Source organism: Cygnus olor, chromosome 1 (assembly GCF_009769625.2).
Source record: "Cygnus olor isolate bCygOlo1 chromosome 1, bCygOlo1.pri.v2, whole genome shotgun sequence".
In the NCBI taxonomy this organism is placed as follows: Eukaryota; Metazoa; Chordata; class Aves; order Anseriformes; family Anatidae; genus Cygnus; species Cygnus olor.
The window spans coordinates 199,999,842-200,020,184 of NC_049169.1; the positions used below are offsets into that span (position 1 = coordinate 199,999,842).

The window sequence follows — 20,343 nt, forward strand, 5'->3', positions numbered from 1 at the left end:
TTGTGCCCTACAAAGAAGACACTACAGAAGATACTACACTGTAGAAGATACTACAAAGAAGAGAGGGTACAGGGGTTACTAATTGTGAGAGCAGGCACAAAGCTGCTTTCCCTTCCTATGGAATAACCAACAATTTATATACAACATAGTCCTTCACGGTGTGGTGTTTTTTTATATTTTATTATACTGAGAAGCTCCTGTCATGCCCTTGTGCTTGTGATCTTGCTAGACATGTTGAATGCCTGTTACTTTTCTTTGTTTTACTAGTTTGTGTTTTATCCATTTCTGTAACACATAGATAAGTCTGTAAAAAAAGCATGTAATAAGCACTAGGAATTTTCAAATAAAAAGGCTTTTCTAATAATTTTGTAAAAAATTATATTTCCAAGTAAATTTTTAAAAATTGTTTCTCTGATTTTTTTCTTCTTGATAAGATGCAAATGCAATCTGATTATTTTTTTTTACTGAGAAATAATAGGTGCCCTCTTTTTGACATGAAGTTCCATAATAGAAAATTGATAAATCTTTAATAACTATTGATTATATGATGTGTATATGTTCAAAACACCTTTTCAGGATTTGAGTTATCTTACGGAATTATGCTGTTTTCTTATTAATTTCTTCAGGAATTGAAAAAGTTGTGTTTTAGAGAACATCGTAAGACATACCATTCTAGAAATCTGTTGACATTCTAAAAGCATCTTTTATAAAAGCTAATAAAGTGGTAATTCAGCCTAATAGCTGGGAGAACAATGGCATCTTGCTAACTTCTTTAAAATTCATAAATGAATGAGGGACTATAATAAGCTGAAAAAATACAGGGTTATGACACTAATGCATGCTTTGTTCATTTATTTGACAAGTGTTTTTGTTCTAATTATGTAAGTTCCAAATATACCAGTAAAAGCATTAGTGAAATTAGATTTCAATAATTTTCCCAGATAGTGAGAATCTTAACTAGAGAACCTGCTTTCTTTGGGTCCAAATATCACGTTGAATAGTGTGAATGGATGAGGAGTTCAGTGATGATACCTAACGGTCCTTGAAATAATATTACCATTTCAGTTTAAACAAATCAATATTTTTTTTACATGCTTTTCTGGCTTGCTAACCGGAAAATCATTACACTTCTCTTGTATGGCTCTCTAGGTTCTTTATAGTATTTATCCCTCTTTCCTACTCTAATGATATCTTTTGAAGCTTTTGGGTGATTTCTCAGTGGACATTTCTGTTGTCTCAGATATCCTAGAATCATAGAATGTTCCGAGTTGGAAGGGACCCATAAGGATCATTGCTGCATGCGGTTGTGAGCACCGATGAGGGTATTAGCTCTTTCAAAAGAAAGCTGTCAGTTGCTGACATTATGGCTGTTACTTCTGAGCTGGTGCAGTTCAACTGAACTTGGATTTTATATCAGTTTCAGTTCTTTATGAATTGACCTAATGATGAAATTCTGTCTGTTTTATTCTCCTTTTATGCAGCTAAGAAAAAGGTGTTATGAATGGTAGGTAGGTGCTATAGAGCACTCATGGCACTGCATCAAAATGCAAACACTGAAAACCAGGGAACAAAACCTTCTCCTTCGTTTCTTTCCAGAAATGATAGCCACACACCTCTTTGTTCCTTTTAGGGTCTGGTTTTAGTAATTCTTTTAGGGTCTTCAAGGCCAATCCTTTCCCCCAAACAAAATTATTTTTTTAAAATTATCATTATTATTTTTTGATGCAGAGGCGGGAGCTGTTTCCCCTCAGAGAACAGGGTAGCATGCCAGGCATACAGTTGTATATGTAAAAACATTGCGAAACTCCACTATTCTGATCATTCAAGAGAACATGGGAGCTGTTTAAGCAGGAATAGAAAGCAGTTTTAATACTGATGCCTGAACTGTTACGAGCATTTTTTTCTCCTTATTATCTAACTCTTGCTGTATTTGTTCAGCTAGGATTGTGTGTTAGCAGAGCTTCAGCATCTGTCCTCAATCTCAACTGCTGCCTGGTCCTTCTACCAATGTGCCGTGTTCTCTTGGCCTTCCTCCGAGGGTCTCAGAAGGTAAGCACTGTCCTCAGAATGCAGCAGGTAAGAAGAAAAAGGCCCTGGTTTATGTTGAATCTAATAATAATAGACAAAAACTGTTACATCGCTGTTTATTATACAGTATATGCTGTCATGGTGCAGGTAATACAAAAATTCATGACAGTTTTAAAGACATTTATTTGGCTGGCATTGTCTGGTTTGATTGGACTTTTAATGTAGGTTTCTTGAGGTCATTTTTGAGGGGCTTACTGGGCTTACTGAGAACTTTGACCAGATGAGGTCTGCTCCTTCTTTCCCAACTCTAATGTTAAAGCCATCTGTGTCCCCTCTACTGTTTCACTGTAGTATTCAAGAGTGAAATGAGCTTCACCTCTGCATGACCTGAAGTGTCCCACTGGAGATGATGAAACTCTAAATAAAAATACCCAAGCTGATATATAAGTTATCATGGGAGAAAAATAAAAGTTCAGGCAAATCCAGGAGGGCTTGTTTTCTATATCCGTATTCAGTAAACAGTAGTTGAGCTTGTTTGTGATTCACCAGTTACTCTGACAGAAATATAAGTAATGCTTTTTGGGAAATAAGTGTTTTCTAGATGGTTGCAAACCCACCAGTTCTATTTATTGTGTGACAATAACAATAAGATTGGGTGCCTGTAGATGCAAATATATATGCAATTATACATAGATCATAGGTGTACATAGATCTCTTTTCCTCTGTTCTGCTCACTTAAGAAGTCAGTGACTCCTAGAACAATTAGTGCAAGAATTTGTGAATTTTAAGGCCAGAATAGACATTATTTTATGGGCTCTTAAAATCTTTGTAATAGGTAGTAACTGCAATTTCATCATGAAGATCTCAAAATTGCCTTGTGCTTATAGTCCTGTATTTTTTAGATTGGAGTACTGTTCTTACAAGGTTATTAAACCTAGTAAAAGCTGAATTTGCTGTTAAATTGCCGCATTTGCTGGTAGCATTTTTTTTCTTTGCTTTGTTTTAGAAGAGAGATTGCTTGAATTCTTCTCTTATTAGGTTGCCAGCAGGAAAACCAGAAGGCTGATAGACAAAAGTAAAACTTTCCATGTGACATGTGGTGTAACAATATGCATCTTTTCAGGTAAGATTTTATCGTGCTGAGCAGCACCTTGTTTGGGAAACACATTAAACAAAGCAGTATTTTGTGGTTTTTCTTTTACAGTACGTTTGGGGGTAGTCTTGCTCTGTGCTTCCCTGCCTCAAATTGTGAATGCTTTCTCAGCTGTGTGTGGGTTTTGTCTTATTTTTCCTTTAAACACATAAGCTTACATTCTGGGGCTGAGGCTTTCCTTAAAATTCCAGTTTCTGAAAGGAAGAGGCAGGTATATGAAATCAGGTCAAAATCTGCCAAGTGATTCTAGTTGTGCCTCAGGAATTTGAGTGAAGAGGCAGGGTGCTACAGATTTTATTGCAATGGAGGCAAATACCCTGTTCAATGAAGAAGAAACGTTCTTTGGTGGACACCTTTGAATGTTGTCTCCCAGCTGAAGCATGACGGTACAGAAATGATTGCTTGTAGTGTAAAAAAAAAAAAAAAAATCGTAAAATGCATGCAATTTTCTGCTAGGAATATCTATTATCTGATTTACTTTAGTAAAAATATTCCATAGGCCATGATGCATCCCATGCAGGTGATGGGATTATTACTTGGCATTTGAGTAGCCACTTTTCTTTTGTTCAGGGCAACATATGCCTCTTTTTTATGGATCTCAGTTTTTCTATTTTTTTTTTTTTTTTTTAGTCTTACATGTTGCTGCTCATCTGGTGAATGCTCTTAACTTCTCTGAGAACTACAATGAAGACTTTCTGGCAATAAATGCAGCACACTATCGTGGTGAGGTGAGCCAACCATCCTTTTATATTCTGATTTTCATTATAGAATTTAAATATTTGAGTATTTGTATATCCAATTCTACTGTATGATCCAACCTGTGATCTACACAGCACTGTGGGTTTTCTATGGTGAAAATACACTGTCATATAGATTACTGTGGATTTTATTCCCTCCTTGGACAAAGCATGTATTAAGGATCTTGCTAAACCAGCAGGATTCACACCTATTTGACTATGAGGTAGAAAATACCGCCATCAAGTCCTTTCACGTTGCTCTTTTTTCTCCTCATTGTCTCCTGCTTCTCTCTGTTCCTTGAGTGGACCTAGTTGAGAGGCTTCTGCTGTTGGGGAGAACCCATTCTGCATTTCCAGCATAGCATTGCGGATATAATGCTGTGTGATATATATATATATATATATATATATATATATATATATATGCTGGGAATTGGAGGACAGTGAGACTTGAGACTAATTTGCACTTTTAAACTGCAATGGGAACTGTAGTATATATGCTAAGAGTGGAATTAGTTGTCTACATCAACTGGGCAGCAAGCTGATTTCTACTTACGAAATACTTTGTTTGTGTGACTTGTCTGCCTGTGATACAGAACTTTTGAAGGAATACCAGGGCCCTAGTTCTTCCTGCAGGTGCTTGCTTCTGCATTTGGCACTGGAGAGATATTTGCAGATTTCAGGATTGAGACCAGATTCCAGAACTTTCTTCCTTGGGCTACGATCAGGTTCTGTCTTGTTTATATTCATTCTAGTCTCAAGTCCACATTTCTTTTCTACCAGCTTCATTGGGAAAGATTTAGAATGATCCCATCCCAGCTGCATCCTTTCCTGGAAAAGGAGGGCTTGAGTCAGCCCTGGCCTGGAAGGACCAACAACCAAGGTCTTCTACTCCCTGGTGAATGACCTAATCACAGAGCTATTCTATGGGAGACAGACATACCAACACCAACTATTGTGCTGAAGTTCTGGATTGAACTCAAGTGTCTGCATGTGTTAGGAGTGGTCTAGTTAGACGTATTCTCATCAGGAAGGTTGCAGGGGTTTCCTCAGGCAAGAACATGCCAGGGAGTGCATGGCAGCCTGTACTATGCAGACCTAAGAATTTTTCAACAGCAAATGGACATAGCAAGTTTTTAGTACCTCTGCGATGAAAACCTCCTGGATTTTAGGTACTCTAATAGCTCTTTAATCTCTCAGATTGAATTCTGCTTAAACCTGTTTTGGTAACTGTTGTGAGCAGTCTGGATGCTACTGTCATCTTCCGTTCATGGCTGGAAGAGTGTTTACATTTGGATGCAAAGAGGTCAGGGAGAAAACGCTTAGTTTTTCCTGATCTGTGTGAAAATCTCTCATCTCCCCTCCCTGTCCCTGGGTTTTACTGCAAGTTTTTTGTTTTTGTTTTTGTTTTTAAAAAAAAAGCTTTTCTCCACAGTGAAGACAAAAATCTCATGAGGCTTAGGACTTGGAGTGAAGCACTTTTCTATGACGACGACAAATCTCCTCTTCCCCTCCTCAAAGATGTTCTCTACTTCCATCTTTTCAATTGCAGTGAAGGACGCAGGAACATCTGGCCCTATATTGTCAGCTTCTTTGAGTTCAGTCCTGCTTCACTGGAGTCCACTGCAAATCTCTTAGTGATGTAATTGGCAGTAAAATGCTCTTTCATTTAACTTTCAAATCTCTCACTCTTCTGCTCTCTGTCTTCCCAAAGGTATGAGGTAACTGAGTAAAGTTAGGCTTTCAACAAATAATTATCTGTAAAATCATCCAAATCCCAGTTTTTCATAAAAGATCAGAATTGTCTTCACTGAAGGAATGCAAGGGCAAAAGGTTTAGTTTATGTTGAATTGCGGTCAGTGTAAACTTCTATCAAATCCATTCCTGCATCCCGAATTAGAGACTACTTATGCTATCAAGTGTGTGAGCTTTATGAGCTACTTATTATTATTATTATTACATTATTCATATGGATGTAAATCATTTATGTTGACTCTTTTTCCTCTGATTGCTTTTCAGGACCCAAGGAAACTGCTTTTTGCTACTGGTAAGTCTGTTGCAAAACTGACTGAGAAAGTTTGCTGCTTCTTGTCATCACTCTCCAGACAAAACATTTTGATCCTTTGTTTGCATGCCATTTGTTATATCTCAGCTAGGTTGAGATGTGTTATTTGTGTTAATATAACCTGGGTTTGCTTATCCAATAGTCAGGAGGGAGGAGTTACATAAGCCCCTGTAGTAGGATGAGCAACATCTTCAAAGCTGTTGTTGTACAGATGAGTCAGTGGAAAATCGTTAGTTTCAAACAGAGATTCTGCATAATATTAAAAGCAAATTCCTAAATGATTCAATTTCTAGAAAAAGGAACATAACTAAAGAGCTGTCTTCTTGCTTCAGCTGGATTATTGAAGGGTTGTTTTGACTTCAGAGAAATCTAAACTGTTACCCAGGAATCAAGCGCTTATAAAGAGTAAATAAGCAAAGACATTTTTGGTGCAGGAATTTAGAAGGGAGCAGTGTTTGGGTGTGGATGGGTTGCTGTACTGAGCTGTGGTGCTTTACAAGCAGATAAAGGTCTTTCCTTCGTGATGTCATCTCTTTCACTCTTATTTAGACCAAATGCAGAACTACTGACTTGGTAACATTTAGAGCAAGACCCAAAGGAATCTGTCTGAACAGCAATGAATTTGGGTTGCTGAATTGGGTTGTAGATCTGTCAATCCAAATCAGTTTACTAGAATTAGCCATCTCTGGGAAGGTGCTTTCCAAAACCCCTAGGTGAGGTTTAGAACGGTTAAGAGCAGAGGAAGTGAGAAAGTGAAATACTAGAAATTAGTGTATGAGTGAACTGCGAACTGGAAATAGATTGAATACTTGGTGTCTTTAGTGAATCGGTGTCTTGAAAGAGGGTCACTCGTGGAGGAGGGACTACAAGATGGAGAGGGAGTATCAGAACAAGCAGCCAGCATTATATTTAGTATCTTAGATGAAGGAGAAAGACTTAGGGTGAAAGAAAAACCAGTGCAGAGGCTCCGTTAAATATTGTCCTAGCTTCTGGGTACACCTTGAGACTTAGGCAGTTGAGCAGAGGACCTGCAAGGTAGAACTCTTTATCCACTGACTGTTAAGAAAATACTGCATTTTCAAGAGTTTGAGCACAGTGTTGCAAAAAGCAGTGGTTCCAAGTTATCTTCAATTTAAAATGACCAGATCACTCCCCATCCTTACAACTGGTAATTGATATTGATTATTTGTACTGTGAGAGTGCCCAGAAAGGGACCAAAATTTTGCTACACTGGGAGTTGTACAAAAAGCAAAAATAGGATCTCACTTCCCAAACAATTCAGAACTAGATTTATTGACTTTTTTTTTTTTTTTTTTTTCACCGTGAAGAGAAGGAATAAGGAGGAGTTGGGAGGATTTACGGTGTGCTGGGTTTTCAGATCAGTCCAGGAAAGAAACCTCCTTGCCTGAGGGTGTGAGGGTAACTGTGGGAGGAACAAGTATTCAAGATTATAGTTAGTGGAGGAAAATACTTTTTGCTCTCCTCCCTGTCCCTTTCTCTAAAAATGCATTGATGAATTGGGGCAAGGTTGTAAGTGATTTAATGTGTTCAGTTTGATGGAGAAGAGAGCTGAAGAACTGTATGTAAAAGGTAACCTTCTGTGGCTTGAGTGACAAAGTAGGAGTCTGGAACAAGCCCCGTGTTACAAGTGGATTAGAAGTATTTGTCAGAGGGGAGATTGATTGCACGCTGCACATCCAACTAGATTAAAACAGAAGAAATGAAGGAGGCATCAGAAATAATGCACATTTTTAATTGCAACTGCTTTTAATTTTAACTTTTCCACGAAGGGATGAAATTATGTAGTCCATGAAAAAAACTTCCACTGATGTAGGACCAGGATTTTTTCCTACAGTTTGTAAAACTGAGGAGTGATTTGGGCTGCGTCAGATTTTGGGTAACAAACTTCCCAGCAAGTGGGTGATGAGAAGTTATGAAAAGATAAGATTGAAAAATGTCTCTTTATCACTAAAAAGTCTAAAATCACAAGTAATTATTTTTAGAAAATTAACTTGTTCTTATCTATGGTATATGATCATGAAAAAGATAATGAACCCTTAAAATCTGTGGTTTCACTGTTTCCTTCTAGGAAAGCAGGTTGAGACATTTATATTCTAACACTAAAATGGCACTTACTTACCTTTGTGTTTAGTGATTGGAATAGTTGACTTTGCTTAAACCTGAACACATGGTTTTTAGGGTGACCCAGGGGCTATGCTTAAAAACTTTTAAGAGCTTACATTCTTCAAGAAGTAAAATGTTCTGATGTAATGCTTCATGGCTCTTAGGTTCTTAGATTTTAATTCAGATTCTTGCTTCCTGGGATGGCAGTTTTGAAGATAAGGTGCTTATCATTAAAGTGGTAACTCTGGTCAGGATTTGTCCGATCTATCTTCAGGTTGATGGTTTACTCTACTTTTGGGGTAGGATTCTGCTTTAGGATGAGATGAATCATGCCCTAGAAATACTTGTTTTTCTTCTCTGACTTAAAAAGGAGCCCGGGAGAGACTAGTTCTGATATGGCAGTCCATGTTTGAGCAGATGAGTCCAATCCTTAATGTTTTTAACCTTCTCAAATGCTGGCTGTAGATCATTCTCACAGACCTTGCTCTGCAGGCAACAATTTCAAGCATGATACAATGCCATAGAGAGTAATTTCAGGCTCTTTCTCATTCCAGGATGAAATGGGTTGGCAAACAATTGCAGTGACAGCTTGCATAGAAATTGATTTGCTTGAAATTCTGTCCCTGACCAGGTTTATAATTGTAGTGTTCAACAGAGTTTAGGGTTTGGAATAAAAAAGAAATATAGAAACTTGTACAGTCAGTCTTACAAATGAAGAGACAGGATTAATACTTAGTTACCTGCTTGGAGACAAATATTATGAGCAAAGGATTACAGGAGCAAAGACTAATGGGAAATTTGTGATGCGTGGTGAAATGCAAGGAAAAGGGCATTTTTCCCTTTGCAAGATGGAAAATAAGACAACAACTCTTCTTTGCTCTTCTTTTGTACTGTGCTCAACAGTAGCTTGCTACATGAATTGTCTGCAAGAAATAAGTACACGTAAAATTTGACTGAATCTTGATTTGTATTTCAGATAATTTCTACTTTCTTAAAAGGTTATGGGAGACAAGTATGCCTCCCCACAGTTCAAATGTAAGTTATCTCATGTTTTTTTAGTTCCAGGTCTGACTGGAGTCTTTATGGTGCTAGTATTATTCCTAATGTGTACAGCTTCTACGTATGCCATCAGGTAAGATATAAACTGATCATTATGCTGAAAAATGTCATTTAAGTAATCATATTCTCGTACTGATTAGAGGGAATGAAGTGCAAGTGCAATATGAGGCAAGAAGTATTTAAATGAATGTTAAAATAAGTTTTCTTGCCTTTTTTTTAACTAGTTTGCAGGTAAATTAGCACAGTGATTTTTCTATTCCCAAAATTATTCTGATTCAATTGCCTTCAGAGAAAAGCATTTTTTTTAAGGGACATTCTGAGTTAAAACTGTAGACCTTTAAAAATTTGAATAGTTCCTTTTTCTTGTTTAGCTGGTACAAGGAAGCAATAACTAAGCATATGGAAAGTTCTGTCCAATGTATAAATTAGGTCCGCTGGAAGAAAAACAAGATGATATTTTTATCTTGATTATTTTCACCAATTATTTGTAACAACAAATTAAAAAAACAGCAACAACAAAACCAAACAAAAAGAAAAGTAAAAACAATTAAAAACAAAACAAAACAAAAAAAACACGAGCAAATCTAACCAAAACAGAACTGTGCTGCTTAACTTGAATGTTGCTTTTTTAAAGCTCTGCTTCTGGTTATCAAATATGTTCTTTTTAATGTAAATGATGCTTTTGAAGCTGCAGTGTGTTATTGGCTCAGAGTAACTGCTGGGATTTCTAGAGGCTTGGTCCTCCGGTGGGTTCACATTCTGCACCAACATTGCTGAACATACATTGTAGTACATTTAAGTGACCAGTACCTTGCAGGATCTAGCCCAATGTGGTAGCCTTTTATAGGCTTCTGGCACTGAAGCAGTCTTTGGTGAATTCAAAGACTGATTGTATGAATATATCATCTTAATTCAGCAAACACTGCATGATATTTTAATTCAGTATCGTAAAATTTAAAAGATGCTCCACTGCTGTGAGCTAGATGTGTTAATTTGAACTTTGTTGAACTAATCTGTCTTCTCTGAGAAGCGGTGTTATAAGGTGTTGGTCAAAGAAAGCAGTTCAGCAAATACTTGTGCAGCTTCCCAGACAAGGGGACTTCCAGAACTGAGATTTCTGTGAGGAACTGGAGGCTACAGAAATACAGGATAAGACTGCTACGCAAGATGTCAGGCTTGGTCGCACATCACATAGTTCACACAGATGCCTCTACTTGCAAAAGAAAGCCAATTTTGGGAAGATGGAAAAATGAAACAATTACTTCACACTGCAGCAGTGAGCCAGAACAAAGTCCTATTTTCTCCAAGGCCATGATAAATTAGAGAAAAAAAAAAAAAAAAAGAACAGCATTTATTAATGATTGGGAAACTTAGGAAAAAATATATGTAGTTGTAAACATATTCTTGGAAATAATAATTTTATGGTTCACGCAAAAAAGCTTTCCATCTGTCCAAGTTACATGCTTGTTATTTCCTTCTTCAATTACTGTAACTGCTTTCTTGTCTTTCTGCCACCTAGCCAGCAGAATCAAAACCCTGAACAGATCATCTGCATCTCCTATTACTATAGCAGTAATTCTTACTTAGAAATTTTATCCTGGCTTCTCCCTCAGGCATATGGCTCAAGCTTGTCTTTGTAGTCTGTTTTACAAAGAAAACAAGCTTCCATGTGCATCTGTCTGTCTCTTCTCAGTCTCCTCAGTTACCTAGTAATGGCTAAACTCATGCTATGGTTTTAGGAAAATTAACTGTAAACATTCATTGCTTATCCAAAACTTTTCTTTTTTTTTTAAGTATTTCTGAGTGTATTATACTATCTTGGATTTCAGCCCTAGTCCACTCTTGCGCACTAAACTGCTTAATCATTTCGTCCTTCACATGTACGTTCTGAAATTTTTCTGTGCATGATTTTCATTCCATTTTCATGTATTTACCTGTTCAGTAAACTGTATGAATAATATTAGGAGGATTGAATTAGCTGCTAATGGTTTAAAGGGGGAAAGCGAGTGTCATTTGAAAAAAAAATCCAAAGTTTTTACCATGTCATACCTGAGAATCAGACCACCATTTTTTTTCAGTATTTGTTGGAAACGTTATGAAGTTACCAGAAAATTGAATAAATCATGTGCATAAATGTTGACATTTCAGGTAACTTTCAAATAAATATTGCTCAAGAGCATTTCCATTTAATATAATTGCTGGTAATTTTGGAAATCATGTATTTAAAGAAGCATTGAAATATAAGTGGCTCCAATGCAGTCTCTTTTTATAATCAAATATGCCAGTATTCAGTTCCATCTTCTAAACTACCACATATATCTTCTTTTTCAAAACTATATGTAACAGGATTAAAAACACTTTTCCAGAACTGTGTGGTTTACTGTATCCCTTTAAAAGCATGGCAGACTTCTTCTACATTTCAAGTTAACTCTTGCAGACCTTCACCTGCCAAATTCTAAAGTAGGTTAACTAAAATTAAAATTAAATATTCAATTTGATCTCCAATTTTCAGGAAGTTGGGTTGCTAGGAAAAACATCCCTTCTTTAATTAGTATCTATTTTAAGCCCTAAGAAGAATGTATGTAAAATGATCAATGTTCTGACGAGTTACAAAAATATAATAGTTTTACAACGTAGATTTATTGAACGTGTTAGAATACTGTGTATATCTGTAGGACACATTTTAAAAAGGATACAATTAAGAAAAATATAAAGATTAAAATGTGCCTCCCAGTAAGAGATTCAAGGATCTTGATACCTTTAGTTTAAGGAGGTGAGGCTGAGAGGACTTGATTACATTTGGGGAACTTGACACATGTAAAGAACCAGCATGTTATTATGGAGGTATCTGCAAGAAAGCTGAAGAAAGGGTGAAATGCCCATGTCTGGAAGCTGACATTTAGACGTATTCAGACAGAATATGTATATTTTAATCAGTGATAACAATAAGTTAATGACAAGTGTTGAAAACTTGTCAGAAGTTGGAATAGACTGTCCAACTGTCCATCTCTGAAATTTTGAAAACTTGGTCCATTCTGAAAACAGTGCTCAAGATTCAATGAAAATGAGTTTGGTGTGTAGCTTCTGATATTGTAGCAAGATGCCAAATTAAACAAGAGCCCTAAGACCTGTTTGCGGTCTGGGCATAAAGGATATTCTCCCTGCTTTCATCTTACTGATGCTCACTCTCACAGCTCCTTCGAGATACTGATGAAAAACTACATGGAAATGCCTACCAGGGTGCGGATAGTTAGAAATAGTTTGAGAAGTCTCAAGGAAGAAAAAGTTAGTATGATGCTCAATGGCGGAAGAATGTTGGGATGAAGGAAGGTTTTTTTTCTAAGCACTTTGCAGCTGCTGGGTTGCTTAGAACTGCCCTTATTTGGGTTTTCTTCTTGGTTTCCCTCAGACAGATTATCAAATTGTTTTTTTTCTGCCTTGAAAAAGGACACAAATCCTGTATTGATAGAAACAAATCAAGTGTACGTTTCAGATGTATCAAAACAAGTGTAGCTAACTGTTTATGTAAAAGACTGTAGGAGGGAAAAAAATCTGAAAAAAGAAAGTTATGTCTGAAGAGTAGCTTCTTAAACAATATTCTCAGAGTTAAGGTTGCTTTTTATTAAATAGTTATTTTGGCTTGAGTGGGGGTAGGTTTTTTTTTTGTTGTTTTGGAAGGGACTCCTACCATGCTGTGTAGTGGGAGAGATGTTTGTGTGCTATGAAGTAGAGTATTTTCTTAACCATTTGGTTGTGGGTTTTTTTGGTGACTATTTTTCTTAAGAAAAAGTGAACAGGCTTAACACAGAACAATTCCAGATGGATATTTTCTTTGGTCTTGGTTCTTTTTAAATTTCCTAACAAATTACCAATGAAGGGAAGTCCTCTTTCCCCTTCACCTGTCCTGATCCTCATAGTGGTAATGTTCTTGTTCGTCCCAAGGCCATCAGTCCCAGAGCCTCACCATATGCAGCCCTCCAGCCCCCCAAAATCCCTTTGCCTGTCCTCTTTTTGCCTTTTTGCTCTAGTTTCCTTTTCTCCTGTACCTCCTTCCACTCCATACCCTCAGAAGTTTCCTTTCCCACCAGCCTTTCTGCTGCTACCTCTTAGTATTCAGTTGGGGCACATTAAACACTGCAGCCCTGTGTTAGAGCAAGGAGAACACAAGGAGGCACTCACTGTGAAGAGGTTGACTTCTGAGCCCAGAGGCTGAAGAACTGTTCTGGCTGTAAGGATCTGGTCGAGACTTTGTAGGGCCTAGGAAAGCAGGGAAGTTTCCTAATTTGGGAAGAGGTCTTCAGCTGGTTCTGAATTTCCGTGTCCTGCGCTTTCTTAGCTTTTTACTTCTGTGCCAGTCACCTGTTCTTCTCAACATTTAGCTGTTTGCAAATACAGTGTCTCTGTAGGAGTACAAACTGGGCTTTGACTATTCTGTATGACTCCGTGCTGAATAATGATGTCCTGTGTGCACAGATCTGCTTTTAATTAGCAGTGATTCTGTCTTGAGTGCAATAGCATTGAACCATGGTTTATTCTTTTCAGGGTTTCAAACTATGACATCTTCTGGTATACACACAACCTTTTCTTTGTCTTCTATATGCTGCTGATGCTGCATGTTTCGGGGTAAGTACATGAAAAACACTGTCCCTTTTACTGAAGCACAGCATAAAGACCTGTTCCCTTGACTGTTGCCTTTCCTGAGATTGCTTGTGCACAAAGGGCCAACCTCTTGTCCAGATGCTATGTCATCTTCAGTTCTTCAGCAGGTTATTATTTAAATAAAGTTCAGACTGTAGCTTGAAGAATCATGTGTTACTACAGCCAGGTAGCACAAATTTCTTCACTTTCAAGTTTATTTATTGTCCATTTTACCATTTTCTTGTGGGAAATCAGGATAACATTATTGCTTCTTTCTGCCCTCTCTCACCTGGCTGCTGAGAGGAGGATGTGAAGTTACACATCCCTTTCTCTTTCCTCTCTGCCTTCCACCTTCCATTTTGACTCCTAAGGAGGCAGAAGGAACGGCCTCTCAGTAATTATTTCTCATTCCTATATTACAAAATTTACTAGTTTTTCATCTTATTTTCACAAACATCAGATGTTGATGTGCCATCAAGCTGATTCCTTTTGTTCAGGTCTGTGTCTGGCACAAACAAGCCCAGCTCTACTGCAAGGCAAAGCAGGTTCCACAAGTTACACTGTGTGAAAATCTGGTCCATTAACATCGACAGAGCTTCCTCTGTGGATATAAGCACAGAGATCGGTATAGGGAAGGGGTGTTGGAACAAGGTTAATTTCATGTCATCAAGTATCTACTGCAGCATGGAGTGCTGGAATGTCTGCACAGCGCTGAGTACTGCTGTTTAAACAGTGAAAGGTAATTAGGCCTAGCCAGATCACAGTAGGACTGTGTTGTTGAACAAAATAAATGCAGCTTGAGATCTGGTGAACTGAAATAATGAGTTGAAAACGCTGAAACTCCTGGATGCAATTCCAGTTTTCTGTTTTTTTTTTGTTTTTGTTTTTGTTTTTCCCCTTTTTCATTTTTTACTGTGCTATAGCTCTTGTTCATAGCTGAAGAAAATGGATTTAACCTCTTCTTCCCTTCCTGGGGCAGGATGAACTTTCACTACATTATTCCTGACAGGTGTTTGTCTTATTTCTTCTTGAAAACATCTGGTGATTGAGATCTTCTAACCTCCCTAGGCAATGTTTCAGTGATTAACTTCTGAGCATTTTTGTGTCCGTTTTAAATCATCTTTACTGTCTTATCCTTTGCCCATTGTCTTCTCAACCATGCTGCTACTTCATGAAGGAAGAAGTCTAGTTGGAGAAATCTGCAAACCAAGGCTGCAGGAATATAGCAGATACTAAACAGGCATCTCCTTGTACATATCCTCCTTAATATTGAAATGGAAAACCTTTCAGTACGCATCGAAAAGAACTGAGTGGCAGATAAAAGTGAGAGAAAGATGAGTCATGAAAAGTGGGAGTCAGTTCAAGTTTAACTTGCCTAAATTTAGGTCTCTGCATGTTCTCTAAATGTCTGTCTCCCATTATAGTCAAATGAGTTCTAAGAAATATAGTCAATGGAGCCTGAAGAATGCTTCAGCTAACCTGCTGCTACAAAGATCTACATTCAGGTGAGCTGGATTGATTTTTTTGGGCTCCATTGGTTATATTGATTGGAAGATCTCTTCTGATAATACGGAAATTTAAGCTCCCACGTGTAGGTGCCCAGCTGACTCCTACATGGCAAGTCTAAGAGATTTGCAGGTGCATAGTCAGTTACTCTATGCAGCAAGTCATTTCCTGTGACTGGATGGTGTAGACAGGTTGGATGAGGATTTACCTGTGTTGTAGTCTCTCCTTTTGAGTATTTTCACAGTATTCTTGTATTCTTGCTTTGTTTCAAAGTACTATGGGTATATTCTTGCAGTATCCTCTTTTTCTGGGTAGCGAAGCACTTCGCAGCCATATATAAAGTGACATGATTCATCTGTCATGTGTTATTGGTTTGTTCTTTCATCCTTACCCTAAGAGAGAGGGGAATCTTTCAGAGAATTATCCTTAAAGACTTTCCTTCCTCTTGTACTCCTTCCAACATGACTTTCAAGTATTTTAGTGGCTTAAGGCTTGCTGCATATCTACATTAACTTAACTCTATTTTAAGCCTGTAATAGCAACAACAAAAAATAGTTTATGTAAAATAAAAGCTTGATGTTTCTATTACCAGTGCAAGGAGCTATAAAACATACAAAGCATTTCGAGTCAAACCCTTGATGGTTTTACTTGGGTATTACTGTGATGTTTAATGGGTTATTCTGGTTAATCGGAGCTGAGAATAAGGTCTGTGTGCTGTCACCAGAGTTATCCAAGGATTGATCTTTGGAAGGGAGAAAATTCTGAAGATTCCACCCAGACATTGACCTTTAGCAGAGTGAGGACCCCTTAAGCAACTCACCTTGATTTGAGCAGCACAAGTTGGATGAGAGAATAGGAGCAGTGTAATTACCTATAAAAACCTCTAGAGCCATTGACATCTAGCTTGTCATCATAAAAATCTAAAGCAATAGTAATATAAGGTTTTGAACTGTAGCCAGAAGTGAACGTTGTCTCTGTTTTAAGGGTGGAAAATCGGGGCAGAGTTTGATGTATGCCCATGTGAATAGCCTACATGCTGTGTAGCTCAGCCTGTCAGCTGCTTCCACGTCTCATCCTTCCTTTCTCTCCCCTTTTTATTTGCTAAAGATGTCTTTCTCCTACATAGTGACATCCACACTGAGTTTTTATAGATTCAAATATTGTACCAAATAAATATATGAGGATATATCTTAGGCTCCTAAGAGTTGTGTAGAACTTGACCTTTCTGGGTACTGACCTTGGGTGTGTGGGACCACTTGCATTTCCTTGACATCTTCAGAAATGGAAATCGTTGCAGCTGCTGTTAACAGGCAGCTTTGTTATCCCAGTTTGCCACTCAGCTAGCGTGTTTGTAATAGTTTAAACAAGCTAGAGATCATTAGAGGAGATGCACATGTTTGCAGTTCAGTTATTTGTGTCACAAGAAAAACTTTGAATCCTCTTTTGGGGATGTTCAGAGGCCACATAAGCCGTGCGAGTAGCTGGCAGGCATGTGCATGAGGTTGATTGGAAAAATATCGCATGTGCTGTGATTTCCAGCTAAATCCATGAGGCACCATAATGTTTATGGAGCAGGGAGCTAGCATAATGCTTGGGTTATCTGTCACTTTGCAAGTATGCAATGACCAACAGCGATGGCAGATGCAAGCGATAGGCATGATTGGGCAATAAATACAGGCAGAAGCATGGGTGTAAGCATGCGAATGCTTCCCAAGTGATTCTCCCAGGGTTGGACGTGAAGTTGAGAGTGAGCAGGTTTAAATTCCAAGCTGTACGTTACTCACTGGACCATGCGGGAACCATGTTATAGCTGTCAGGGCTGCATTTCAGCAGGGAAGGTTGCCAGTAGCCTGTCAGAGCCCATTTAAGCTGGGAATGTTGCAAATATCCTACTTCCTTTTGTTCTTGTGAATTAGACTGTTACCATTGCTGCTGTGTGTGTATGTTGGGGAGAGGAGAGGGAAACGTGTTCTTACGTTTGATTGTGTGCTTGAGATAATCCTTCACCACGTGTCCTGTTGCTCATCAGACATTGTGCCAATGGGCCTTATTTCCCACCGAGCACCATCCTATCTGGCTGTCATTTAGTTCCTGTGTTATTTTTTTTTAAATAATCTTTCTTGTGGTTTACCTGTTAACAAATCTATATTTGGAGGCAAATAGTACTTGGGAAGAATTCCATTACTATTATTATCGGTTCTTGCCCTCTTTCAATGACTCATGCATGTGTTGAAATATCGCAGAGTGTCACAGGTTTCCATTTCTTTCTTGATAGTTTCTAGCTGCTGCTGCAAAATTTCCACTTCATTTTAGTATACGTTTAATTTCATCTTAAAAAACAAGCATGGAGCTCACAAAATAATTTGCAGCATAAGGTAGGTTCCTTGGTTATTGTGCAGGACTTTCTTTTTTCCTTCTTTCCTTTTGACAAGATAGTATTCAAAGGAGCAGCAGTGCTTGCAAATTAGACTGTTGTATGCAAACCTGATAAACAGCAAGTAGTGGGAACATTCCTGTAGTTTATGATTTGGCAACTTAATCAACTTAAGATTCTTCTGCTACTGATTACCTTAAAAATCAGGGCTTCCTGACTGTAAGGAGAATGAGTGAAAACAGCCTGGGTGTGAATGAACTGGAAATGTGATTATTTATTTTTTCTTCAAGGCTCCCACAATATCTCCCTCTTTCCAGCAATATTAAGCTTGAGGCTGTTCAGTGGGGAAGGGGCAAGTGAGCTGGAAAAGTTGAACCTTGCCTTTAGTGACAGAAGGCTCTGCAGTTGCAAAGCCTCAATCTGACTGAAAGTCCTGAAAGCAAACTGAATAAAAATCCTTACAGAAGTTGAGCCTTAAGACTGCTTTCTAAAATCCTCTCCAGATGAAAAGAAGTGGCTTGGTTTCAGCCGTTACTTCAGCGTCTTTGTTATTTTTCTTTTCCTGCAGCGGAGTGCTCAAGTACCAAACCAACTTAGAGGAACACCCTCCTGGTTGCTTTAATCCTAACAAAACACTCCGAGAGAATATGACAGTGCCAAAGGCTTTTGAAGAGCCGTTTCCTAACCATACTACTGAACCTTTCCCAGAGGACTTATCAGTACCAGAAACCTTTATACAAAATAACTTTATGAGAATTTGTTCCGAGGAACCCAAGTTCCAGTCACACTTCCCAGAGGTCTGTATGATTCGACGTTTCAGGTATTACAAGCTATGCCAAGACTTTCAGTCAGCCATAACCACTAATTATTGCTTTCCCTGACCAGATGTTTTAATAATGGAAAATATTATTAAAACCTTTTCAGGCATTCAGAGATTTGGTGGGGAAAAACAATCTCTATTAAACGTTGTATTGCATTATAATGTGCCTAGAATAGGGTGGAAAAATATCAAGAGATTGGCTGTAATGTTCTTTTTTTGTACAACATGGTAAGAGATGTATTGGTCTTCCTATAAATGTGACTTCAAATTACAATGTAGTACTTCAGAGCAAACATTTATATAGCATAGTCATTAGGCCCTTTTGTATGCATTGTATGGCATTAATAAATTGAAATAATCAAACTCCATTTGTTCTCTTTTTCGCCGTGCGGATTCAAGTCCTAATGTGCATTTCTGGGATGCAGTTGGTTGTGGTCTGGCTTTGTGTAGCTTGTTGTTTGCAGAGAATAATACTACATGCAGTATGGGTAAATGAATATGATGACAGTGGGGATAGAAAATCCTTTTTGTTTTCCTTTTTTTTTCCTTTTGTTTCTATATGTTTTGTGCAAAACAGCTTTTTCTTCATCCAAATTTGCTCATTTCTTTCAAGAAAAGATGAGCAGGGCTGTACTGGCAAGTAGGCTGAGGAGGTTTGGGAATGCTGCGTTCACAAAGCCCACCATTCAAGGTGGCCTCGTAACAGACCTCACAGGAGTTTCTCTTTATTATTATCATTATTTTCTGTGAAGCACATATGTTCCTTACTAGCTGCAGGGGGAACCCATTTTACTATTGATCATGTATTCATAATAAGAAGCAGTCAAGGCTACGCTAAAGTCTTCCAACAAAGTCCTTTGGATTTGTATTTCGTTGTGGTAATACTCCTGAATTACGTGGAAATGTGTATCTGGCTCCATATGGCCCAGGTGGTGTTTTCCCTGGGGCTTAAGATGCCTATTCTAGAGTGATCTTTGGGAAAAAAAAAAAAAAGAGCCATGGAAAGAAATGGCCACTCTGTTTTCCTGGCAGCTTGTAACTTCATCTGAGAACTTTGATGTATTTGACAGGCTTTTTAATCACTTAGAAATACCAGGTCTGAAAAACCAGCTCCTCAGTGTTCTTAGGTCCTGTGAGCTACTCAAGTTCTCAAGGCCAGAGGTGCTTGTGGAAATTAAATACTAATTGCAAGAGATGCTGATGGGTAGCTTCTTGATTTGAGAACGGTTGAATGACTGAGCAGATGTGGAATTGATAGTTAGCCCTGCCATAAGCTCTTGATAATTGACTCTGGGGATGGGATCTTGGCGAACAGCCGCAAATGTCTCCATCTGAGCTGGTCACCCCGGGCTCCCTATATAGTCTGTGCAGAGACATAGGCACTTGCAAGGCCCCATTTGCCTACTATACACATCTTCCACAGGGCCGAATGAACTGTGCTTCAAAAGTGCCCTTTTCTCTCTCTTGTCTTGTTTAATACAAGCATAAATCCTATAGCACAAGGATTGCTTCTTCATTAATGTTTTTGCCTATACTCGAGATGATAAAAAGAAGGTAATAGTCAGATAATACTGCAAATCAGACGGTGTTCTTCCTCAAAGGTTAATCAGTTTTATAGTACTCTGGTCTGCTAGATTTTGAAACAGGGTATGTACTGTGTCACTCCCTGCTGAAACCAGTTGCAATCCAACTACATAAAACCAGAGTAACATGGTCGCAAATGAGGTCATTAGCATTTCGTTCCTGATTAGTTTTATGATTGAAATCATTTGTGCCTGTGGAAGATGCTGCCAGTTAGACTGACTAAGCCCCTATAACACGCTTGGATTTCTGCATGTG

At 38.1% G+C, this 20,343-nt stretch overlaps 1 protein-coding gene across 6 annotated transcripts in view; it reads left to right on the forward strand.

The window, feature by feature from the left end:
* The window catches only part of NOX4 (NADPH oxidase 4), a 110,448-nt gene that overhangs the window by 12,834 nt on the left and 77,271 nt on the right, over nt 1-20,343 (forward strand). For 2 of the 6 annotated variants that reach the window (XM_040544285.1, XM_040544282.1), the window contains exons 3-9: nt 1,939-2,049; nt 3,067-3,151; nt 3,812-3,909; nt 5,938-5,965; nt 9,167-9,239; nt 13,709-13,789; nt 18,253-18,481. In XM_040544285.1, coding sequence (XP_040400219.1) covers nt 1,939-2,049; nt 3,067-3,151; nt 3,812-3,909; nt 5,938-5,965; nt 9,167-9,239; nt 13,709-13,789; nt 18,253-18,481 — 705 coding nt within the window. The remainder of the gene's footprint in view (nt 1-1,938; nt 2,050-3,066; nt 3,152-3,811; nt 3,910-5,937; nt 5,966-9,166; nt 9,240-13,708; nt 13,790-18,252; nt 18,482-20,343) is intronic. The other 4 variants (XM_040544286.1, XM_040544287.1, XM_040544283.1 and 1 more) reach the window with 3 other exon arrangements.